This window comes from Lampetra fluviatilis, chromosome 38, assembly GCF_964198595.1.
Source record: "Lampetra fluviatilis chromosome 38, kcLamFluv1.1, whole genome shotgun sequence".
Classification (NCBI taxonomy): domain Eukaryota; kingdom Metazoa; phylum Chordata; class Hyperoartia; order Petromyzontiformes; family Petromyzontidae; genus Lampetra; species Lampetra fluviatilis.
Window position 1 is genome coordinate 3,385,667 of NC_136312.1, and position 25,309 is coordinate 3,410,975.

Below are 25,309 nucleotides of genomic sequence, written 5' to 3' on the forward strand. Positions count from 1 at the left end.
GATGAATGGCTGCCACCATTAAGCAATTGGTAATTAAATATAATTATTTTTTTCCTAAAAAGTGTAAAAATTTTGAATTTTTTTACGAAAATACATTGTCACGCACAACGAGTCTGTGTGCAAAATATCAGCTCGATTGGATCACGGTAAGTGGGTTAAAAAACGACCGAAAGATTTGCACGGTCGCAAGCAAGCAAGTGAACTCAATATAAATGATTTAAAAAGGTTCCCCACTCTAAGGAAAGCTGTCTCTGGTGTGGACCAATCAGTTCCAAACAATGCACACACTGTCAGAGTATTTTTTATTTGTATTTTCACCACAAGTATTGTGGTTAATGCAGACATGATTCCTTGTAAAAGGTTTCAGTCCTGTGTTTTAAACATCTTCACACCTGTATTGTTCCCAGAAAAAAGGGGAAAACCTATTATGATATTTTGGGTAAATGGCAAAGGAGGTCCCGTGATGTTTTTTTGTTTGCATTTTCACCACATGTGTATGTGGTTAAAGCAGTCATGATTCCTTGCAAAGGTTACAGTTCGGCGTTTTAACATCCTAACACTTGTTTTGTTGCCAGAAAGGGGAAACCCCTATTTAGAGCTAAATCCCCTGGTTCTGGAATCGCTCTCTCAACCCTTGAACTCCGCAACGAATCGATCCTTCTTCTTGGTTCTTTCGGTAAAGTCACGTAGAAGGGACGTAATAAAATAATAAAAATAAAACATAATAAAATAATTCTACGTGTTATTTTTATTATTTTATTATTTCCCTTCTACGTGACTTTACCGAAAGAACCAAGAAGATGAATCCCTGCAGTCACGAAAGCTTTAAATCGGAATCGATCCGTGTGCATCGATATCCGCGCGTACACATACAGCCCTCGCGATTCCCCAGCGGCGCGCGACCACCCGCCACTCTGGAATCGATTAACCGAATCGATCTGGCGTTGACGTCACGGCGCGTGTGGGGGGCTTTCCCTCTGACGTCACCGCGTGTTTACATCTCGCGAGGCCGAGAGTTTGCGGCGGCGGCGGTCAGCGCCCGTCTCGCTAATTAGAAGATAATCTCGCTACTTTGTTTGGTTTTCGCGACGTCTTTCGGTTTGGCTAGTGGGGTTGTTTTATTTTCCTCGTGAGAGGGTGGAGAGGGGGGGGGGGACTGTGCTCAGACAGCGACTCGCGGCGTCTTCCCGCGGCCTGGAAGCAGGAAGTGCCGAGGCCGATCGTGGGCCCACAACCAAGGTGGGTGTCTGTGGGATATCCTATTAACACGATCCCATTAACACGATCCCGTCAACCCGATCACGTTAACCCAGTCGCGTTAACCCGGCCCCGTTAACCCGGTCCCATCAACACGATCCTATCAACTCGGACCTGGTAACCCGGCCCTGTTAGCCGTGACCTATAAACTCGAAACTATTAACACGGCCCTGTTACACCAGTCCTATTACACCAGTCCTATTAACTGGGACCTTTTCACTCGGTCGCGTTCACCCGGTCCTGTTAACCGTGACTTATTAACCCGGTCCTATTAACTCGGTGCTGTTAACCCGGTCCTATTAACTCGTCCCTATTAACCCTGTCATTAACTCGCCCATATTAACCCGGACCTATTAATTCGCCCCAATTTCCCCAGTCCTATTAACTCGCCCCAATTTCCCCAGTCCTATTAACTCGCCCCTATTAGCCCGGTCCTATTAACTCGCCCCTATTAACCCGAGTGCCGTGGTGGCCGAGGCGAGGCTTGCGAGCCGGAGGAACTTTTCTCTGCTCAGCCCGGCAAGGCCCCACGGGCCCGGCAAGGCCCCACGGGCCCGGCAAGGCCCCACGGGCCCGGCAAGGCCCCACGGGCCCGGCAAGGCCCCACGGGCCCGGCAAGGCCCCACGGGCCCGGCAGCGTTAAGCGGCCAGCAATAATCAGCACGAGTGCCAACGTTGTGAACAGCTCAAGGCGCTGTAGGACACGCGCGCGTTTTTTATTCCGTACCCGTACCCGGCCGCACCAGGGTCGCAAACGAGTACCCGTACCCGGCCGGGTATGCGTACACGTACGGTACCCGTACCCTACCCGAAATGAGTGACAAACGGCTACTCACCGGTGACTCACGGCCTACCCGTACCCGGCCGCACCAGGGTCGCAAACGGGTACCCGTACCCGGCCGGGTATGGGTAGCCGGGTCGGGTAGGGTACGGGTATCGGGTACCCGGTTGCGACCTCTGGTTTGTGGTCGGAGGGAATTTACAAAGTGGAGTCGTGCGACGGTCACCCTGCGGTGTTGGTGTCTGGGTGGGTGGTTGGGTGAGCTGGTGAGTGGTGGGGTGAGTGGTGGGGTGAGTGAGTGGTTGGGTGAGTGTCTGGGTGAGTGGTTGGGTGAGTGGGTGAGTATCTGGGTGAGTGGGTGAGCGAGTGAGTGGGTGAGTGTCTGGGTGAGTGGTTGGGTGAGTGGGTGAGTGTCTGGGTTAGTGTCTGGGTGAGTGGGTGAGCGAGTGAGTGTCTGGGTGAGTGTCTGGGTGAGCGAGGGAGTGTCTGGGGGAGTGGTTGGGTGAGTGTCTGGGTGAGTGTCTGGGTGAGCGAGTGAGTGGTTGGATGAGTGGTTGGGTGAGTGGTTGGGTGAGCGGGTAAGTGGTTGGGTGAGCGAGTGAGTGGTTGGGTGAGCGAGGGAGTGTCTGGGTGAGTGGTGGGGTGAGTGGTGGGGTGAGCGAGTGAGTGGTTGGGTGAGTGTCTGGGTGAGTGGGTGAGTGGGTGAGTGGTTGGGTGAGTGGTGGGGTGAGCGAGTGAGTGGTTGGGTGAGTGAGGAAGTGGTTGGGTGAGCGAGGAAGTGGTTGGGTGAGCGAGCGAGTGGTTGGGTGAGCGAGCGAGTGAGTGTCTGGGTGAGCGAGTGAGCGGTTGGGTGAGTTTTTGGGTGAGCGAGTGAGTGGTTGGGTGAGCGAGTGAGTGTCTGGGTGAGCGAGTGAGTGGTGGGGTGAGCGGGTGAGTGGTTGGGTGAGCGAGGGAGTGGTTGGGTGAGCGAGTGAGTGTCTGGGTGAGCGAGTGAGTGTCTGGGTGAGCGAGTGAGTGTCTGGGTGAGCGAGTGAATGTCTGGGTGAGCGAGTGAGTGGTTGGGTGAGCGGGTGAGTGGTTGGGTGAGCGGGTGAGTGGTTGGGTGAGCGAGTGAGTGGTTGGGTGAGCGAGGGTGTGGTTGGGTGAGTGAGTGAGTGTCTGGGTGAGCGGGTGAGTGGTTGGGTGAGCGAGTGAGTGGTTGCGAGGGAGTGGTTGGGTGAGTGGCTGGGTGAGTGGCTGGGTGAGCGAGTGAGTGGTTGGGTGAGTGGTTGGGTGAGTGGCTGGGTGAGTGGCTGGGTGAGCGAGTGAGTGGTTGGGTGAGCAGGTGAGTGGTTGGGTGAGCGGGTGAGTGTCTGGGTGAGCGAGTGAGTGGTTGGGTGAGCGAGTGAGTGGTTGGGTGAGCGAGGGAGTGGTTGGGTGAGTGAGCGAGGGAGTGGTTGGGTGAGTGGCTGGGTGAGTGGCTGGGTGAGTGGCTGGGTGAGCGAGTGAGTGGTTGGGTGAGTCGCTGGGTGAGTGGCTGGGTGAGTGGCTGGGTGAGCGAGTGAGTGGTTGGGTGAGCGGGTGAGTGGTTGGGTGAGCGGGTGAGTGTCTGGGTGAGCGAGTGAGTGGTTAAGTGAGCGAGTGAGTGGTTGGGTGAGCGAGTGAGTGTCTGGGTGAGCGAGTGAGTGGTGGGGTGAGCGGGTGAGTGGTTGGGTGAGCGAGGGAGTGGTTGGGTGAGCGAGTGAGTGTCTGGGTGAGCGAGTGAGTGGTTGTGTGAGTGGTTGTGTGAGCGGGTGAGTGTCTGGGTGAGCGAGTGAATGTCTGGGTGAGCGAGTGAGTGGTTGGGTGAGCGGGTGAGTGGTTGGGTGAGCGAGTGAGTGGTTGGGTGAGCGAGGGAGTGGTTGGGTGAGTGAGTGAGTGTCTGGGTGAGCGGGTGAGTGGTTGGGTGAGCGAGTGAGTGGTTGGGTGAGCGAGGGAGTGGTGGGTGGTTGGCTGGGTGAGCGAGTGAGTGGTTCGGTGAGTGGTTGGGTGAGTGGCTGGGTGAGCGAGTGAGTGGTTGGGTGAGTGGTTGGGTGAGCGAGTGAGTGGTTGGGTGAGCGGGTGAGTGGTTGGGTGAGCGAGGAAGTGGTTGGGTGAGCGAGTGAGTGGTTGGGTGAGCGGGTGAGTGGTTGGGTGAGCGAGTGAGTGGTTGGGTGAGCGAGGGAGTGGTGGGTGGTTGGCTGGGTGAGCGAGTGAGTGGTTCGGTGAGTGGTTGGGTGAGTGGCTGGGTGAGCGAGTGAGTGGTTGGGTGAGTGGTTGGGTGAGCGAGTGAGTGGTTGGGTGAGCGGGTGAGTGGTTGGGTGAGCGAGGAAGTGGTTGGGTGAGCGAGTGAGTGGTTGGGTGAGCGGGTGAGTGGTTGGGTGAGCGGGTGAGTGTCTGGGTGAGCGGGTGAGTGTTTTTGTGAGCGAGTGAGTGGTTGGGTGAGCGAGTGAGTGGGTCAGCGAGTGGGTGGGCGAGTGGTTGAGTGGGTGACTGAGCGAGTGTCTTGTGGCACGCTCAACGACGCTCACAACAACGAGCAGGGCGGCTAAATTGCAGCAAGTTGGCACAGTCGGTGCATCTACCGGTCATCTCAGTCAGCCAACGCATGGCACTGGCTGGGTCTGTCCCGAGACCTCCTGTCAGCGAGCCTTCGACACTTCACGTGACCTCAAAGTGCACCTAGCCTGGCACGGGCGCCGTGGTGCCGTCACCCTCACTTAGGTGGCGAATGGCGGCTATTGGTCTTGTGGCCTGCAGTATAGTGGGTGGTGAAACACAGTAGGGGCGAGCCGAAGCGGTCTGTATGGTTGACCAGAGCTCCTGTATAATTCTATTGAACACCTTTCTCAATCCACTGCTGCCTGAAGTTCTCCCGCGCCATGTTGGCCGTGGCTATTTGACCATACTTCACCACGCTGGTCATTGCGGGTTGGTGAAAAGGGGATAGGGCCCAGTAGAGAATCCGTATCAGATGTCGCCACTGAATGGATGTTAGCCGTGGCTTGGAATGAAATGCTCGGTCGCCAGGTTAATATCCCAGTGCTTCGATCAAAGCGCCACTGCCGCTCATTGTAAAACTACGACGGTTACCTTTGTTTAGGCTGGAGGAATCTGATGAGATATGAAGCTACTTTTTCCCACGAACAATACAACAGTTACATCATGGGACCTCCTTTGCCAGTACCAAAATATACTAATAGGGGTTTCCCCCTTTTTCTGGCAACAAAACTGACACCTTTTGCAAGGAATCATGTTTACATTAACCACAATACTTGCAGTCAAATGCAAAAAAAACAATACTCTGATCATTTATGCATTGTCCTTGAAACTGATTGGTCCACACCAGAGACAGCTTTCTTTAGAGCCTAGTCTCATATGGTGTTCGACCAGATGACGCCAAAAGGCGCACAGTTCAAAGACAACGCACTACCAGAGTAATGAGAGCTCGGGGTGAGCAGCTACATCATGGGACCTCCTTTGCCAGTACCATATGACTGCAAGTATTGTGGTTAATGTAAGCATGATTCCTTGCAAAAGGTGTCAGTTTTGTTGCCAGAAAAAAGGGGAAAAACCCTATTAGAATACAACAGTTCTATCCTTTCAAGATCATTGTTCAGTAATTTCTGTCGTCACAGCGCCGCCCGAGAGTGGGACGGATCAAATCGGCACCACTACGCGGCCACTCGGAGCGGCAGTTCCTCCTATGAGTGGAATGGCACCCCGCCCTGGTAACGTGGAGTTTCCACCACCGGCTCGCGGTCACCGCTGGCTGTGAGCGGCCACCCCAGTGCTGACGTGCGCGGACTTTGAGCCAGAGGTCGCAAACGGGTTTTGATTCCTTACCCGTACCCGGCCGCACCAGGGTCGCAAACGGGTACCCGTACCCGTACCCGGCTGGGTATGGGTAGCCGGGTATCGGGTAGGGTACGGGTATTGGGTACCCGGTTGCGACCTCTGCTTTGAGCACTGTTGATTTAAAAAAGGAATTTGTGTAGCAGGTCACCAGCTCTTGTGCTTGCTACACCAGGAGTGGAGTTTCGATTTAAAGCTTTCGTGACTGCAGGGATTCATCTTCTTGGTTCTTTCGGTAAAGTCACGTAGAAGGGAAGTAATAAAATAATAAATAATAATAATAAAAATTATTATTTTTTATTTAATTTCTTTTATTATTTCTCTTCTACGTGACTTTACCGAAAGAACCAAGAAGACAGGAGAGGAGTGTTCGTTTATAGTGGCACGCTTTGTGATCTTCTCTTGGGGGGATCGATACGTTGAGCATCGCTGGTGAAAGTCAACAACGTGGTGGTCGTTGTCCTATAAATGTAAAAGGGCCCAGCATGAGAATGTGGAATGCCCGTCACTGTCTTAGATTCCAGCTGGACGTTGCTCAACTCGTCATCCAGGGTGATCCAACAACACCAAGAGCGCTGTCATTGCATTTTGTTGCTGCTCTCAGCAGTCACTCCCCCTTCTGGTACAGTGCGCAAGGCCTGACCTTTCAATAGCGAGTCCTTCTAGAAGTAGTTGAACCGGTTTCCGTATCTTCTCAACTTCAAATCGCAGTGCATTGTCGGCCGAAAGTAGTTCAAAACTGGCCCCCCTGCAAGACTAGAAGAATGTGAAGTTTATGGTCGACACTTCCCAATCTCAAGAGACGGCATCTCGCTCCATGGCAGTGTTTTTTTACAAAACAAAAGTTCAGTTCCTGCAAACGCCCTCTAGCGAAGGGCCGTGCCACAAGACCAAGGGTCAAATGGCACTTATTTATATTTAACTGTGGCCACACGGAAGCCGTGTTTTTGTACGAATACCAGATTTTGACATTTAAAACAAAAAAACGTTGCCTGCAATACACCGCCATGATGAACAGCTGGAACATTGAAATGTTGCAGCAGTTGTCTGCTCGACAATTGCGTAATTGTACTTCCATCTTAAGGACAAAAGCAGAACATCAACAGGGCGATGAGCACATCTCCTTCACGAATGCCAAATGTGAAAGGCAAGCCACAGTCGTGGCCATACAACCCAAACTATGGATCATACATATTCTTGGTTCTTTCGGTAAAGTCACGTAGAAGGGAAATAATAAAATAAAATAAAATGAATATAAAACAACACCTGATGATGATTGCTTGTGTTGCTGTCGAAATGTCGTGAGAATTTTTGTTGTTTTATATTTATATTATTTTATTATTTCCCTTCTACGTGACTTTACCGAAAGAACCAAGAATATGAATCCCTGCAGTCACGAAAGCTTTAAATCAGAATGTATGGACCATACAGAGTTAATCTGCTGTCTTCTGCCCTCCTGCAATGGAGGAGGAATGGAAAACGACACGAACTCTCTCCCGAAGCCCTCTCATCGTAGCCAGCAGCAGCGCTCAACATTGGCATTTAGCTCCTCAACATATTGCCACGCGCAAGATTAGAATGCCTGACATGTAACTTAATTTCAGATAGAAAGCAAACAACGGACCTTGATATGCGTCCATGTCTCAGCGAGACATTCGCATTACCTGGCAGCACGGCATCACCAACACATGCTGCGATACGAATGCATCGGACTTGCATCTTGAAATAAATAGTTGACCAATATAAAATGGGACCTTGCCACTGCTTAATTGATGAAATATAGTGGGCACAAATCATACGATTTACACCATTGGAACCTCATTTGCAAGTAAAAAATATGATAATTGTTTTTTTACCCTTCTATCTGGAAACAAAACTGACACCTTTTTTACAAGGAGTCATGTTTGCATAGACCACAATACCTGCAGCCATAATACAAACAAAAAACATAACTCTGATAATATATGCACTGTCCTTGAAGTTGATTGGTCCACACCCGAGACAGCTTTCCTTAGAGCCTAGTCTCACATTTTTACTGTCAAATGAGGTTCCAATGGTGTAAATGCTTACCCCGAGCTCTCATACTCTGATGGTGCATTGTCTTTGAGTTGTGCACCTTTTGGCGTCATCTGGTCCAACCCATGTGAGACTAGGCTCTAAGGAAAGCTGTTTCGGGTGTGGACCAATCAACTTCAAGGACAGTGCATACATTATCAGAGTTATGTTTTTTGTTTGCATTATGGCTGCAGGTATTGTGGTCTATGCAAACATGACTCCTTGTAAAAAAGTGTCAGTTTTGTTGCCAGATAGAAGGGTAAAAAAACAATTATCAAATCATACGATCACTGTGGAGTTAATGCCTTTGTGACACATTTAGCCGACCTACTGCCAAGTGTTTCAGAGCAGCCTTTTCTGTTCAAACCACACGCATGCACGATGACAAATTCTCAATTTGCTGACCTTGAATATATTTTGCGAGCCAGGTCTAAAACAAAGGCAAATCGGGCATAATTCCAGGAATGGGTCTTACATTTTTGAGAAGTCGGAATTTTTGTCTTGTTGAACATGTGCGGTATAATTAATCGACCACAGTGTCACATGGTGCAGTGGCTATAGCCGGTGGCGCAGCAATTTTAAAGAGCTCTACTCGCTGTGAAAAAGCACGCGGGTTCAAACCCTGTCCGGTATCAACTCGGCCCACCTGCTGCGCTCCAAGTGTGTCGGGCGTGACCCGTGTCTCGGATTGGAATCCCCATCACAAGCTCCAGCCCCAACTCCACGCTGGTTGGGTTTCTCACCGGCGGGGGGGAGGGGGGGGGTAACGACGCATCGTCGATTAATACCGATCCTTAACGCTCGCATCGCACGCGTTTAAATCACGTGTGCGAATTTACGTCTTCTTGATAGCTCGTGCTATATTCAGACGCTGTCTTTCCGACAGACCTGTTCTTCACCTGAGGACGGCTGCTTGCGTTGTGGCCGAAACGTCGTGAGAATTATTTTATTATGTTTTATTTTTATTATTTCCCTTCTACGTGACTTTACCGAAAGAACCAAGAAGATATATTCAAGCTCTTGCAGCAAATGAAAAAAAACGTAACAAACGAGACAGGACCAATGATAAACAATGGAAATGAGATGGATAGAGAAAAAGAGGCAAAACAATTCAATGGATTCTTGAATCGAATCGCAACCCTGAATCGAGACGATGCATGGAGTCACTGTGGGGGTGAACGGCTGTGGGGACAGGGACGCTGTGATGGCAGTCGCTTTCCTTCGTGCGCTATCAGCTTGCCGAGTCCCTCCTGGTCACGAATATCGGCCGCCAAAAACCCACGCGTCAAGTTCGGGTCACTTAGAGTTGCGCTGATGATGAGATGACCTTTGAACTGACCAGCTCTGAGACATCACGCACCGAGCGCAAGGTCGCTTGCTGTAATTGGTCACTTCAGAATCCTGATTTTATTCACCACGCACAGTTTCAATGCCGTGGCTTAAAGTTATGTTTCTGTGCTGCAATAAGCAACCGTGTGGCACTTTAAACTACCTGCCTACTTACCTACTTGCCTTTGTGTCTGCCTGCCCAACAGATTGCTTACTTGCCTAGCTACATACTTAAAGGCCTACCTACCCTGAAGCTCCATTACCTATGGTGCTTGCTTGCCATGGGCCCCGAGGCCTGTTTGCAGTGTGGAGCCCAGCATCACTAGTTCACTTATTCATGCGTGTCCCATTCTTACCGAGAAGTGATGCGTCATGCACGCCACATTGCCAAACTGTTTTCTCACTCTTGAACAAACGAGCAAATGGAGAAGTGAAAGTTGACACGTGTGTTAACCGCCTGGCTCCTTGTGTGTGCCTTAGTCTGCTAGAACATGACGGAAGCTTGTGTTGCCTCCGAAACGTGATTTTTATTTTATTTTTATTTTTATTTTACTTTTATTAATTTTAATTTTTTACCTACATGACTTTACCGAAAAACCTAAGAATATGAATACTTGCAGTCACGAAAGCTTCAAATCTAGAAAGAACATGACAGGTTGGCATTGGGGTACACAGGTGGTGCATTTGCCAGTCATCTTGGTCAGTTAACACCTAAGACCCGGGTCTGTCTAGTAACCTGCCAGCGAGCCTTCCACACTTCCCGTGGTGTTAAAGTGGAGCTAGTTTGGCACAAGCGCGAGTGTGGGGAGTGGTAGTGCAATGGTTAGCAAGCTTCGCTACGAACCCGGCAGTCCGAGTTCAATTTACGCTCACAGCCAACATCAGTGACGATTATCTGAACTGGTCCTGGGCCTCCCCGAGGTAGACTTGGGCTCAAATGAGTATCTGGTGCGGTGTGTAAACATCAACCATCAGGTGCTGGCCACCCACCCCCTTACGCACCGTTCCAGCCTTCATTAGGTGCTCGCTAAAGGTACTTGCCCCAACAGTCTGACGAAGGCTATACCGGGGGGGGGATCTTTGTCTTCGGTGCAGTGGTTATCACGGCGTGCCACGAACCCGATTCCCCCACCCCCCCCACCTCCGTGTAAGTCCGCGGTGCTCAGCGACCCACTAACGGAGCGCCGCGCCGGGGCGCGTTACCGTCCGCCGCTCACCCCGGCTGGTTTTGTCGATCCAGGAGCGGAGGTCAGCGGAGATGTCGACGGAGCACGAGAGGCCGCCCCACCTGCAGATGAACGGAGCGCACGCCATGGCCTCCTCCCCGGTCGACGCCCAGGGGCCCCTCCGCATGGGCCCCGCGTCCTGCTCGGGACCTCCTCCGTCCAGCCTCTTCTCGCCCGAGGAGACGGTGCAGCAGATCCGAGACCTGCTGCGCGAGAACGACGAGCTCAGGAGTGGGTCACGCGCGAGCCACCTCGCGCCTGCGAGCACAACGCACACTTAGCAGGCCAACGCATGCGTGCCTATGTACCAGGCGGCTCGCACGTGTATATTATTACACACTTGGCAGGCATGTACGTACGTTCTTATGGACGCGTGCACAACTTCCAGGGCTGCAAGCGGAAACGGAGCGTACCTACTGAGGCACGGAAGTCGATTTGGCTTTTTGATCGAGTTTGAGAGCGATCCACTTCCTTCATTTACTGTCAGCTCGGGGAATGACTCCGTGATTTAGCTTCTGGAGGTCGATAAAACAAGTACAGCTTTCGCACAAATCACTCGGGTTTGACTTTCCTCGTAGCAATAAGCGGTTGCCTCGTCCCGCAGATGCCGTGAAGACCATGACGCAGACGATGCAGCAGCAGTACACGGACATCATGACGTGGCGCGACGGGCTGCAGAAGGAGAAGGAGTTTGCCGTCGCCAAGTTCACGGAGGCCCGCATCAGCGTGGAGAGGCTGACGACCGAGTGCGATGGCTACAAGCGAAAGTTGCTGCAAGCGGAGAGGCAGCTCCGCGGCGGTGAGGAGGACAACGACGAGGAGGGCGCCCGTGCGGAGGTATGAGTCGCCGACCCCACCCCCCACACCCCCGACCCGGAGTAACGATTGTGACGGTTCAGGAGGTAGATTGGCGGCCAGAGAGAGCGTGGGATCTTTGTCACGCCGGATTCTGGGGGTTACGGTCGGCGATGCGATGCGGAGAGCGCTCGACTCGCTAGCGCAAGCTTGGGAGTTGAAATGCTTGAGGTGGGTAAAGGTAGCGCGGTACATCTCTCTCGGGTCGGTACGGTCGACTGTCCACCGCCGGTTTTGATTGCCGTGTTGCGGTGTCTCCGTGCCCCTGCAGCCCAAAAGCGCGGGCTCTTCTCTGTCGACGCTGGCCAGCGCCTCGGCAAGCCTCGCCTGGGAGGATGACGTGGGCCACTTGGCAGCGAACATGAGGGTGAGATGCCCAACGGTGGATGCAAAGAAGGAAATAAACAGCCGGTGTTTTGAAGACGAGCGGCTAGGCCGTCTCTCCCAGCCCGTCCATTGCTAGTGCGCGAGATTCATTCGCTAACGCGAGCTTCAGGCGTGCTGCCGTAGCGCTCCCTCGTAGCGGCACAGCCACACGGAGCCCCTCGCTTGCCAGGTGGGAGCCCGTGACCCTGGCACGATGCGCGGTGCATGCTGGGAGCCGCTCGGTGTTAGCCCGAGGAGCCCAGCGCGGTGACAACGGCCGGCTCGGGCGCGAACACCCAGGGCTCGCGTGCGTGGGGTCCCCCCCAAAACCCTCGCACGCCATAACGCGTATCGATCGTTATCAATCAAATCGGCTCGTTTATGACAAGTGACGGTCAGAGAGACGGTGCAAGATTGCGCGAGAGGGCCCGAGTCCAGTTCTACCATGGGATCACCGCAATCCAGGATGGCAGTATACCGGTACAACCTGCAACACAGCTGCTGGTTTAACCTGGTTCCGGCTTGGTTAGGCCTCGTCCCGGCCTGCTGTGGGTAGCAGGGCATGCCAAGGGCTTCCTGGGCCATGCCCTTCTCCCGCTCTCTCCTCTCCTGCACCCTGCAAGATCCTACACGAGGCCTCAGTCCCTCTGGACATCGCCAGAGCCCGAGCCCCGCCGCTGGTCGCTGCGTCTCCTGGCCACCTGTTGGCCTGCTGCTGCTGGAAGGCTGTTGGCTTCCTATTTGCCAAACCTTCTGCGAAACCTCTTCTCTCCAGCCTGCACTCCCACCAAGCGCCCCCTGCAGCGCAATGCAGCATTGACTTTCCCATTACACCCACGAATGAACTACATCGTCATCCTCCAGCGAGCGTAAGGTTTAACTTACAGCCTTGAAGACTGGTTCTTGCCTGAGCGCGTGTGGTCCCCGGGTGTTGATAGTTTGATGTTGCGCTCCTCTGCACTTGACCACCTCCCCGGTCCTCTATTTGTTTGTTCTGGCCCAGCCCTTTATATACGCGAGCCAGCCACCGCCCCCTGCTGACTTGGCATTGCCTCATCGGCCTCAGCATTACAACTGGGTCACCTGTTTCTACCTGCGGGCTTCAATTACCCCCCCCGCCCCCCACCTGGCTTAATCAGCCCTAATGGACACCTCTGACAATAGGTGGCTGTTAACTGTATCGGGGTTCAGTTCTCCGTTTTCCTCCCATCGTTCAAGGCGCGCACGCACCCTCTAACTGGCATTGGCCACGCATAGCCAATGGTGAAAGATTACCTGCAGATTACTCGCTTGGGGTCACACAGCAGCAGCATCGCCTCCTACTTCGAAAACGTGGCGGGGACCCTCCTGAAAAGGAGTCCTGAGACTCGGTGACCCTTCCTGAGAAAACGAGCGGAATGAGTGAATTGGCACTTTTTTACTCGGTGGCACGCGATGCAGAATCGTGATCTCTCGTGAACTGGGGTCTTAGTAGTATGCACGAGAGTCGGAAGAAAAACAAAATTCACAGGGAAGGAACCGACGAATTGCGATTGCACGAATTGCGTTTGCCGGCACACAAATCGGGAGAGGAGTTTGCGTGGCTTCAGCGACGTATGTTCCGTGACGCCCTCGTTGTCTTGAGCGGTGCGGCCCAACGCTGCCGTGCATCTCTTTAGGCGCGTATACACACCAGCTGTGGCTCCGGAGGAGTTTTCACTGGTGTCACGCTTTAAATATCTGATGCAGGTCGAAGGTTGCGAATTAAAATCCCGGCCCGGTGTCGACTCAGCCCTTGGCGGTCAACGCGGTCGGCCTTGACGTGGGGTGGCAGCAGCGCTCATCCTTTGGACTGCGTGGTCCTCGCCGTGGGACTGTGGCTGTTGGCTCAGGATCTTATTTGCCATCGTCATGTGCCAAGTTTGTGCCCCACATAGTAATGTTGATATCACTGTTGGTTCAGAAGGAGAGTTGCGACTATGTTTTGACCTAAATTTCGATTTAAAGCTTTCATGACTGCAGGGATTCATCTTCTTGGTTCTTTCGGTAAAGTCACGTAGAAGGGAAGTAATAAAATAATACAAATAAAACATGTTTTTATTTGTTTTATTTTATTTTTTTATTTTATTACTTCCCTTCTACGTGACTTTACCGAAAAAACCTAAGAATATGAATCCTTGCAGTCACGAAAGCTACAAATCTAGAATGTTACAGTGTATAATCATCCGTTCTTTTTTCATTAAAAATGATAGTCCCATGTAAGCGTTAACATTTATTTGAAGCACCCTGTACTTGCCACGTGTGAGCGGCGGGCGCGGCTGGTTTGGCGCGCGGGGGGAGACTTTGCGTCGCCTTTGCCGCTGCGTGGAGAACGGCCGTCGCTGTCGCCGTGCCCCCCGTTTCAGCCGCGTCTCCGTCGCTCTCCGTCCGTCTCCACCGCCGCAGGCCCCGGGGGGCGAGCAGACCGAGTACGTGGTGCTGCTGCGCAACCAGAAGGAGCACCTGGAGGGCGAGGTGCACCAGCTGAAGGAGCAGCTGCACAAGATGATGCAGGAGAAGGCGGAGGTGGTCGCCCTCAACAACGAGCTGCAGCTGCAGGCCAGTGCCGATGTGACGGACGGCGAATCGAGCCCTCGCACTGACGAGTCCTACGTGGAGATCCGGGTGAGGGCAGCGCGTGAGGGCAGCTCTGGGTAGCGCTGGGTAGCGCGTGAGGGCAGCTCTGGGCAGCGCGTGAGGGCAGCTCTGGGCAGCGCTGGGTAGCGCTGGGTAGCGCGTGAGGGCAGCTCTGGGCAGCGCGTGAGGGCAGCTCTTGGCAGCGCGTGAGGGCAGGTCTGGGTAGCGCTGGGTAGCGCTGGGTAGCGCGTGAGGGCAGCTCTGGGCAGCGCGTGAGGGCAGCTCTGGGCAGCGCTGGGTAGCGCTGGGTAGCGCGTGAGGGCAGCTCTGGGCAGCGCGTGAGGGCAGCTCTTGGCAGCGCGTGAGGGAAGGTCTGGGTAGCGCTGGGCAGCGCGTGAGGGCAGCTCTGGGCAGCGCTGGGCGGCGCGTGAGGGCAGCTCTGGGCAGCTCTGGGCAGCGCGTGAGGGCAGCTCTGGGCAGCGCTGGGCAGCGCGTGAGGGCAGCTCTGGGCAGCTCTGGGCAGCGCGTGAGGGCAGCTCTGGGCAGCGCTGGGCAGCGCGTGAGGGCAGCTCTGGGCAGCGCGTGAGGGCAGCTCTGGGCAGCGCGTGGCCCTCCCGAGTCGCGCGAGCTACCCGCTGTCGCTCTTCTAAACCGAGCCCTCCCTCGCATCTTGAGTTCTCACCTGGTTTTTGCGATTTTGGGATCTTTGTAACATCTTGTCGTTCGCCAGCATCGATGCAAGCAAGCCTGAATCTGCTGATGAGAGTTGGCTTACGTTGAACCAATGACATTACGTGCTCCCAGAAGGCCGTGGGGCCGATGGTTTGTGTGAAATATACTTAAATTATGTTGAGAGACCGATATGTGCAGGAGACATCCTCTGATTGGGTCTGTTTTGTCAATCTACGACCAGAACACCCGAATTACGCCCAACCACTGCAATCCACGACCACATCGCCCAATGAACCCACGCAAACACAAACGGCTTGGAGAGGCCCTCGCCCCGCCGTGGATTGACACGCAGCCTCTACTCGTTCACGTGACATGCAATGGGGGTTGCAGGCAGGGCCCTCCCGGCTGTGTGACGTGTGGCCGTGCTGTGTCCGTGTCTCGCTGCGCAGGAGGTCGAAGGCTACATGGTGGAGCAGCCATCGCGGAGAGGGAAACACCTCAACCCGGAGAGCAGCAGCAGCAGCATTGCAGCGTGAGTCTCCGCGCAAGGGTCAAAGGGCAGTAAGTGGTGTGTGGGCCAACGGCGCACGCGGGAAGCGGTCCGCTGACTGTCCACGAAGTTTGGGCACCTCTGCTCCGGGGTATGGGAGGCTCTGTAATCGCCGTGAACTCTGGGGGGGCCGGAGGAAGTAACCAGCGACGTGCGGCGGCATCGACGCCGCTTGACGCGGTCTCCTCCGACGAGACGTGGGTGCGTACGTGTGTGCGTGCGTGTGTGTGTGGTTGTGTGTGTGCGTGTGTGCGTGTGTGCGTGTGTGCGCGTGTGCGCGTGTGTGCGTGCGTGCGTGTGTGCGTGCGGGCGTGCGTGCGTGCGGGCGTGCGGTTGTCGCGCGAGCTGCGGCGAGAGCGCCTTGCGCGCCGTGGGTGGGGAGTGACACGTGGCCGTGTCGCGGTGGGGCAGGCCGCTGGAGGAGGGCCGCACCTACAGCAGCTCCACGGAGCTGACCGTGAGCCGCCTGCTGCTGCAGCTGCAGGAGATGACCAAGCAGCGGCAGGAGGTCGACGAGCTTCTGCGCAAGAGCGAGCGCAGGTGTGGGCACGTGCACTCGGCCTGCCGCAGCCGCACCGGCACCACCTCCACTACTACACCAGCACCGACACCACCTCTATCACCATCACCGTCTCCTGTACCTCCTCCACCTCAAGCACCACCTCTACTACACCAGCACCACCACCTGTAGCAACAAGGTTGTATTTTTCTGCACTGCCTTGAGCGTCGACACGGCTTCCCTCTGCGCCCCATGCAGCTACACTGCCAGGGCCGGCATCGTGTCTAGCAACCACCCCTCCACCTCCAGCACCACCGCTGCCAGGTTTACCTCCATCTCCAGTGTCTGTGGCTTCAGCAGCAACACCTCCTGCTGTCCGGGTGTCTTTCTCTGAGTGTCTTTGTCTGTCCACTGTTTCTCGTTCTGTGTGCCTGCCTCTCTCTTTTCTCCGTCCACCCGTCTTCTTGTCTGTATTCACACGGGTCTGCCTCTCTGTCTCTCGTAATTCCCGGTACCCATTCACCTGTGTGTGCAAGTCTCTTTCACACACCTTTCTGTCTGCCTGTTTGTCCATTTGTCTGTCATTCTCTTCTGTGTCCATCCATTCACCTGTCCATCTGTCTGCCTGTACATCTGCCTTTCTCTTAATTTGTCAGTTAGTGCATTTTCTGTGCTGTGTGGGAGCGTAGTGGTTAGCGCTACGCTGCCCCACAACCACGCTACCCGAGATCGGTTCCCGCTCACGATCAACACCGGTGACGATTATCTGAACCGCTCTCGGGGCCTCCCCTAGATCGACTCGGCCTCAAATGAGTACCCGATGCGACGTGTAAATATCAGCGCCGGGGAGACAAAACCGGCCGGGGCGTGGCGCTGGCCACCCGCCCCCTCGCGCGCCGTTTCGGCCTTCACGGGAACTGTCCGCCACCGGCACTCGATTGAAGGCGACGTGGTGGGGGGGGCGACGCCCGCCCGTGGTTTGCGCGCCGCAGCAAGGCGGAGCTGGAGCTGCGCCTGTCGGAGGCGGAGAGTCGCCTGGCGGACGCCGTGGCGGAGACGGCGGCGCTGCGCGACGAGCTGAGCGTGCGCCTGCGCGACAAGGAGAGCGAGCTGGCGCAGCTCGCCGGCGCCAACAGCACGCACCGGCAGGACGCGCAGAAGCGCATCGAGGCGCTCATGCAGCAGATCGACGAGATGAAGCGCAGCCACGCCGAGAAGCAGGTGCGTCGCGGGGGGGCGGGGGGGGGGGTCGGGGGGGGGGCCCCTGAGCTGTTGAAACACGCGCCGCCTGCCTCGCGCGTATGTCTGTACGTTGAAGTTGTTTCGCACCGTAACGTAGCCGACTGCGCTAATCACGGTGGGATTCGCAGATCACGTTGACGTAACTCCTAGAAGAGTCGCCCGCCGCTGCGTTGTTGGCGGCATTGGCCAAGTTGTCCCAAATTTTTAAAATCTCCACCGCAGTATTACGGAATTCGGAAGCCCCGCAACCGTCACAATCAATGCACCGCTCGGCACAGTCGCGCCGAGCCGATGGGTCCCGTTTAGTGTGAGTGGGGAGTGCCGACGCCGCATATCTTTGGCAGCAATCGCTGGAGGACGTGCAGATGCTCAAGTCCCAAGTGACCTCGCTGGTCGGGGAGCTCAATGAGGCGCAGAACAAGCTGCAGGCGGCCGAGACGCTCAAGAAGAACCTGCAGCAGCGGTGAGGAGGGGGCCCCCCCCGCCAGCCCCCCCCGCCAGCCCCCCCCCCCCCCCCCTTTCTGTCGACGTGAACGGCGTAGCGGCTATAAAGCCACGTGCACGTTGCGAACCCAGCTGCTGCTGGCTTCAGAGCTCACCAAGTGCCCTTGGAGAACGCTCACAGTGGACATGAGTTCACAGCGACCCATAGACTCGGAGACCCATTGGCTCGCACAGAGACCCACACACTCGCACAGAGACCCGCTGGCTCACACAGACCCATTGACACACGAGAGACCCACGTACTTATACAGAGACCCATAAACACAAATAAAATGGGTATCACTCTGCGGGAAGTCACCTGTAGAAAGATGAATCCCCCGTCATGGTGACGTGAAATTTTCCGCACCAACTGGCCTGCGAACAGCCCTCAGCGTCGCCTTCCTTGTGAAGCGACCTGTCAACGGTGGTCACGAGTCCGCCAGAAACAATCATTGCACGCCATCTCGTTGCATTGTGGGTAATACGTAAACGAACATACTCTTAGGTTTTTTTCGGTAAAGTCACGTAGGTAAAAATAAATAATAAAAATAATAGAAATAATAATAGAAATAAAATAATAAATCACGACGTTTCGGAGGCAACACAAGCTTCCGTCTTCAGGTGAAACCGTCACAGCAAAATTGCTGTATCAAGTAAAGAGAAGTCCCAAGAGACACGGCCTTATATATATGGAGGAGCCAGGATGGGCCGCGGGAGAGGAGTTGTTGTGAGATGGTCAGTAGTACGGCTGCTGGGACTGAGCCTTTGTAATGTAGATGGCAGAAGTATACAAGCAAGCTAGGATTAAGCAGCCTTTTGTTTTGCTGCTGGAGGGCATCCCAGGGGCGTATGTTTCACGAGCCGAGGCACTGCCGATGAGCCCAGAGTTTTCCGATTGAAACCAAAGTTGCTGGAGAACCAGAAGGCGCAGTGGGCCCTTTGTTTTGCTGGCCAGGACACCGCACGCAGTGGGCCCTTCGTTTTGCTGGCCAGGACACCGCACGCAGTGGGCCCTTCGTTTTGCTGGCCAGGACACCGCACGCAGTGGGCCCTTCGTTTTGCTGGCCAGGACACCGCACGCAGTGGGCCCTTCGTTTTGCTGGCCAGGACACCGCACGCAGTGGGCCCTTCGTTTTGCTGGCCAGGACACGGCGCGATCTTATGGTGCAGCGTCACCGGTAGCGTGCGTCTTCATGGGCAGCGATCCGCCAACGCATCTCAGAAAAGTCGAAACCGTCCCGACGGACACGGTTGGAAAGAGACGAGGCCCGAAGGCCGAGAGCGGTCGACGGACGCCTTCCCCGTCGCGCGTCTGTCAGGGCTCCGCTGCGTCACCTCCGGCTTGTTGCCCCCCCTTCAGGGTGCACGCCCTGGAGGCGAATCACAAGCGTCTGCAGGGCGAGGTGGAGGAGCAGCGGCAGCAGCACACGCTCGCCGTCACCCGCCTCACGCTGCAGTGCCACGACAGCGAGTCGGCCCTCAAGGCCGAGCGGCAGAAGTCCACCGAGGAGAAGTGGGTCGCGGGTCGAGGGTCGTGAGTCGAGGGTCGTGCGTCGTGGGTCGAAAGTCGTGGGTCACGGTCGTGGGTCGTGAGTCGTGGGTCGCGGGTCAAGGGTCAAGGGTCGTGGTTCACGTTCGTGCGTGGGGGTTGTCGGTGTTGAGTTGTGGCGATGGCGTTACTCAGCCCGCATTTACAGGTTTGGCAAGAAATGCGTTACCGTAACACGAACCCCCAAACCGCACGTCTCTTATTTTATCGACGGGCACTCGAGACTTCATGTGTGCCGAGCATCCCTCCACGAGCTTGAAGCTTGGACCAGTGTTGGTGGCACCGGCTCTTCCAGCTCTGTGGTTCCTCGGCGATTGCGAGACTTGTATTAGCGACGCCGTATAAAACGAAACATTATTATCTGTAACGTGAACGGTGACTTTCTGAGGATGTCCGGTGACGTCGGTGGGACACGAGCAGATCCGAGTTGTCTTTTGCGTAACGAAATGAAACGGCGGCCAATTTGTTACTGGGGGTGGTTCGTGTCTGCGCCGTGCCCCGTCAACCCAGGCGCAAGCTGGCGCAGCTGCAGGCCGCCTACAACCAGCTGTTCGCAAACTACGATGAGCTCATCAAGGAAATGGAGCATCAGAAAAAAATGGTGGGTGTCACGGCGTTGCGCCGCGTTGCGCCGTGCGACGCGTTCCCACGACCACTTAACAGCAGGCCGGCTTGGTTTGAGAACCGGGCCACAAGTGGGCCGAGACCAGGGCTGCACCGCAATCCTGGCGAGGTGGGCCAAGCGAGGCGAGGCCCGCGCCGCCCTACCTTGCCCCCCGTCGGTGCACAAGCGCGGCCGTGTGTGACACCCCCCCCCCCCCCCGTGCCGTGCCGCGGCAGATGCCGGACCCTCGCGAGGCAATGCGCCTGCACGAGCAGCTGCACGAGAGCGAGCAGGCGCTGCTGGACAAGCAGGAGCTCATCGACAAGCTCAAGGGCGCCGTGGCCCGCAGCGAGGGCCAGCTGGACACCATGGCCGTGCTGAAGGCACAGGTGCGTGCGTGCGTGCGTGCGGACCCACGTTTGTGTGTGTGTTTGTGTGTGTCTGTGTTTGTGTGTGTGTCTGTGTGTGTCTGTGTGTGTGGGTGTGTGTCTGTGTGTGTTTGTGTATCTGTGTGTGTTCGTGTGTGTGTTTGTGTGTGTGTTTGTGTGTGTGTGTGCGTGTATGTTTGTGCGTGTATGTTTGTGTGTGTGTGTGTCTGTGTGTGTGTTTGTGTGTGTAATGCGGGGAGCGGTGGTGTAGCGGTTAGCGCTACGCTGCGCTATGAACCCGGTGGTCAGAGTTCGATTCACACTCACGGCCAACACCAGTGACGATTATCTGAACCGGTCCTGGGCCTTCCCTAGGTCGACTCGGCCTCAAATGAGTACCTGGTGCGGTGTGTAGACATCGCCACTGGGGAGACAAAGGCGGTCGGGCGTAGTGCTGGCTACCCACCCCCTCGTGTACCGTTCCGGCCTTACATAGCTGCTCGCTAACTGCACTTGCCCCTACAGTCTGTCATTGCTACGGGGGACCTTTGTCTTTGTCTTTTGTAATGCTATGTGGAAGCTACCTGGTCTGTCGCTCGACACTGGTTTGAAGCACGACGCTTCGGGTCTTCTCGGCCACAATCATGCCCTCCCTTCTCTACGCTTGTGAAACGTGGATTAAAACCTGGCCACTAAAAGCACTCACCCCAACGGCCCGTGTAGGCTACACGGGGATCTTTGTCTTCACGCGAGTGTGTGTGTGTGCGTGCGTGTTGCGCGGCCACGCGTGAGCCCTGAACCATCGAATAAACTTTTTGGGACTCCGTCGAGATGCAATGGAAGCCACGGGATGGCGGCATGGCCCGTTCTCGCGCAGGCCGAGATTTTCAAGCTGGACTTCGAGGCGGAGCGGACGGCTCGCGAGGAGATGCACTGTGAGAAGGAGAGGCTGAAGGAGCAGCTGGCAGCCACGCGGCTCGACAACGAGCGGATCAAGGACGAGCTCGAGGCCTACACCAGGTACCACATACACACAGCACACACACACACACCACACACACATACACCACACACACTACACACACGCCCACCACACACACACAGCACACACACACACACACCACACACACATACACCACGCACACATACACCACGCACACTAAACACACACACCACGCACACTACACACAGCACACACACACCACACACCACACATACCACACACACACCACACACACACAACACACACCACACACACACAGCACACAGCAGGTACCACACACACAGCACACACACAGCACACACACAGCACACACACTACACACACAGCATGTACCACATACACATACCACACACACACACCAGGTACCACACACACACCACACCAGGTACCACACACACAGCACACACCACGCACACTACACACACACACCACGCATACTACACACACACACCACACATACTACACACACACCACGCACACTACACACGCACACTACACACAGCACACACACAGCACACACACCACGCACACTACACACACACCACACCAGGTACCACACGTACACCACACACATACACCACACACACACCACACACACAGCACACACACCACAAACACACACCACAAACACACCACACACACAGCACACACACCACAAACACATACACCACAAACACACCACACACGCACCACACAGCAGGTACCACACGTACACCACAAACACATACACCACACACACACGCCACACACACAGCACACACACCACAAACACATACACACACACCACACACGCACCACACACGCACCACACGCGCACCACACAGCAGGTACCACACGTACACCACACACACATACACCACACACACACACCACGCACACTACACACACACACAGCACACACAGCACACACACACAGCAGGTATCACACGTACACCACACACCACACAGCAGGTACCACACATACACCACATACACCACACACAGCAGGTACCACACATAGCGCACACACACAGCGCACACACCAGGTTCCACACACACACAGCACACACACAGCACACACACAGCACACACACAGCACACACACAGCACACACACAGCACACACACAGCACACACACAGCACACACACAGCACACACACAGCACACACACACAGCACACACACACAGCACACACACACAGCACACACACACAGCACACACACACAGCACACACACACAGCACACACACACAGCACACACACACAGCACACACACACAGCACACACACAGCACACACACAGCACACACACAGCACACACACAGCACACACACAGCACACACACAGCACACACACACGACACCAGGTACCACGTGTGTGCACAGGCGCAGCTCACAGGTGATGTGTCCATGCTGTGTGTGTGTGTGTGCAGAGGGCATCTCCACGAGATGCAGAGACGCCACACGGGGCACTTCATGCAGGACGAGCGAGAGGCCGCCCCTCTGCCCCAGCCCCTGCCGAGTACGTGCACACGCGCACATACGCACGCCCACGCACACACGCACGCCCACGCACACACGCCCACACACACACGCCCACACACACGCCCACGCACCCACGCACGCACACCCACGCACGCACACCCACGCACGCGCCCACGCACCCGGTGCATCCTTCCACCCCCTGGTCTTGCGCGTCGTTAGCGGAACCTTCCTAACGACGTGACGACCGAGCGATCTGTTGTTGTTGTTGTCGCCACCGCCGCTGCGTGCGCAGTGCCCAACCCGCCCCCCGTGCAGCCGAACCAGATGCAGCACACGTGCCCCATTTGCAACTTCAACGCGCCCGACATGGACACGCTGCAGATCCACGTGCTCGACTGCATCCAGTAGCTGCGCGGCCGCCGCCGCGGGTCGGCGGGCCGCTCGCCGTGCCGCTCGCCGTGCCCGCTCCTCCCACCACGTGATCGTCGCCGCGGACGCCCACCTTCACCCACGTGGTCACGTTAGCGACGATAAGAATGACGACGATTCGGAGTCTCGTTTAGATTTAAGGTTTAGCCCCCGCCGTACAGTAAGAGTAGTGCTGCGGAGTGTGTAGGAGGAAGCCGTAGTGAGCTTCCGGAATAGAAAGGCACAGGAATGCGATGCCTCTGCCGATTTTGAATGTTCACGAATGTTAAGGCAATTGATGCAAGTCCCACGGCGCACGTTCGTCTGTGGTGTGGCCCGGCCGTGAGAGACCTCCACTTGAATCGTGAGTTCAGGACCCAATTCGTAGTTGACTTATCCAATGAAATGGAAAACCAACGGTGGTTGTGTTATGAAGCTGCTTTCCCCGGCCATAGAAACGTGGAATTTCCACCCTATTTCCTGAGTGGACGACACCGAGCAGTGCTTCCCCGTCCCGCACTTCAGCTGGTAGATGCGTTCGACGCAAGTTGGTGACCGCTTGAGCCGGACGTCTCCCTTCTCTCGCGAGCGTGGTCCAGAGCCAGTGGTGGAAATTCCACGTTGCTATGGCAGGGAGGGTTTAGTCTCTCCTTAAAATGCCCAATGCTGATTTTAACAATCCCACGGGGACGATGGTGTATGGGCCTGGACCCTCAACCGGAGCCTGTGACTCGGTTGAGTGTTCCAACCATGTTGCCGATGGGCTACATTTTAAAACGAGTGAACGGTAAAAGACTTTGAGACTCGCGCAGAGTGAATGTTGCAGTCCGTAATCATTTTAGAAACTCCACTCGAATTTAGGACGAATGCATTTTCCCCACGGACCAAACCCCAGATGCGTTTCCCGGGCAGCCGAGGCAGAGCACCAGATCTTGGCCAGCCGCCCCAACACAGACGCCAATTCCCAGACTCTCCGGGTCAAACCAGGAGAGGTGGGCTACCCCTGCTTGCATTTTAACATGTGGTCGGCTTTCGCGACACTTATTATTCGTAATACTAATTTTGGATCGCGTAAATATAAATGTGTCGTTAACCCACCGCCGCCCGACAATGAGTAAGGTTTGTGACGTTAAAAGAGCGATGCATTATTATCCAGTGGATGGTGTTTAAGGTGCCGAGACGGGTGTTATTATTCACGTGGTTTTTAACTCAACAGATATCCTTAGGTTTTTTCGGTAAAGTCACGTAGGTAAAAAATTTAAATAAAATGTAGCTTTTTTCGGTAAAGTCACGTAGGTAAAACATTTTTATGAAATGTAGGTTTTTTCAGTAAAGTCACGTAGGTAAAAAATTAAGAATTTTTTTTTTTACCTACGTGACTTTACCGAAAAAACCTAAGAATATGAATCCTTGCAGTCACGAAAGCTTCAAATCTAGAATCAAGATATCGTTAATTCTGGCGCACCACATGCATTGGGCGTTTAAATTCCTCTTCCATCTTGGGATGTTGGGTCGTCTTCCAAACGCGTTCTCACATGAACTTGAATGCCCTGGTAGCGTCTTCCTCAGGTGTGGAACATCAGGGGCCAATCATTTGTGACTCTGGGCCAATGGTGGAAATTCCACATTGATATGGCAGCAGAGGGAGGGAGGGATGATGATGGCTCCAGTTCATCCCCTTGAGCAGGTTTCTAATTACGCCTCTGATTATTAAAATGATGTGGAATGTGTCGAGAACACGACAGGAATTGTTAAACAATGCTTCGCCTAAATACAATTACGTGGGAATTAACGGTCTGTGTGTACGCACTGGATTTTGTTCCCTATCAACCATGAAACAATACAATGAAGCCCCATGTCATCGCACGATATCTGTGAAAAGAGCTTCATAGCTCTTCGAATTTCTCCAGGATAAATATTCTGACACCGTGGGAAAGCCTTCATCCAGCAGTGGATGAAGACTTTCCCCCGGTGTCACAATCCTGCGTGGACAACCTGCCATGCCACAGTCCGTCCCCTTCACTGGAACCAACCCCGCTGTACACGGATGAGACAGTGGTCAGCGATGGTGCCATCAACGATGGTACTTCGCTCAAACTTGAGGTGTGGAATTCCTTAATATGTACAGTAAAACCTTGGACTGCGAGCATAATT

At 54.9% G+C, this 25,309-nt stretch overlaps 1 protein-coding gene across 2 annotated transcripts; it reads left to right on the forward strand.

The window, feature by feature from the left end:
• Window positions 1-958: 958 nt before the first annotated feature.
• Window positions 959-24,936, forward strand: LOC144945560 (optineurin-like). 2 transcript variants are annotated; one of them, XM_078874041.1, is made up of 15 exons: window positions 959-1,239; window positions 10,515-10,731; window positions 11,105-11,337; window positions 11,627-11,722; window positions 14,146-14,364; window positions 15,438-15,520; window positions 15,950-16,078; window positions 17,030-17,258; window positions 17,624-17,742; window positions 19,123-19,275; window positions 19,822-19,912; window positions 20,152-20,304; window positions 21,161-21,303; window positions 22,696-22,784; window positions 23,040-24,936. In XM_078874041.1, exons 2-15 carry the CDS (start codon window positions 10,533-10,535, stop codon window positions 23,153-23,155), a joined length of 2,052 nt encoding a protein of 683 aa, XP_078730167.1. In that variant the 5' UTR covers window positions 959-1,239; window positions 10,515-10,532; the 3' UTR covers window positions 23,156-24,936. The 2 variants fall into 2 exon arrangements, with proteins under 2 accessions (XP_078730167.1, XP_078730168.1); XM_078874042.1 differs by lacking the exon at window positions 11,627-11,722.
• Window positions 24,937-25,309: the final 373 nt, after the last annotated feature.

What these genes read in the sequence shown, in the direction of transcription:
- LOC144945560 (XM_078874041.1), top strand. Translation starts at nt 10,533, where the DNA reads ATGTCGACGGAGCACGAGAGGCCGCCCCACCTGCAGATGAACGGAGCG. An exon ending in AGTCCTACGTGGAGATCCGG is followed by an intron (nt 14,365 to 15,437) that starts GTGAGGGCAGCG and finishes CTCGCTGCGCAG; the next exon opens with GAGGTCGAAGGCTACATGGT. An exon ending in GCAGCCACGCCGAGAAGCAG is followed by an intron (nt 17,259 to 17,623) that starts GTGCGTCGCGGG and finishes TATCTTTGGCAG; the next exon opens with CAATCGCTGGAGGACGTGCA.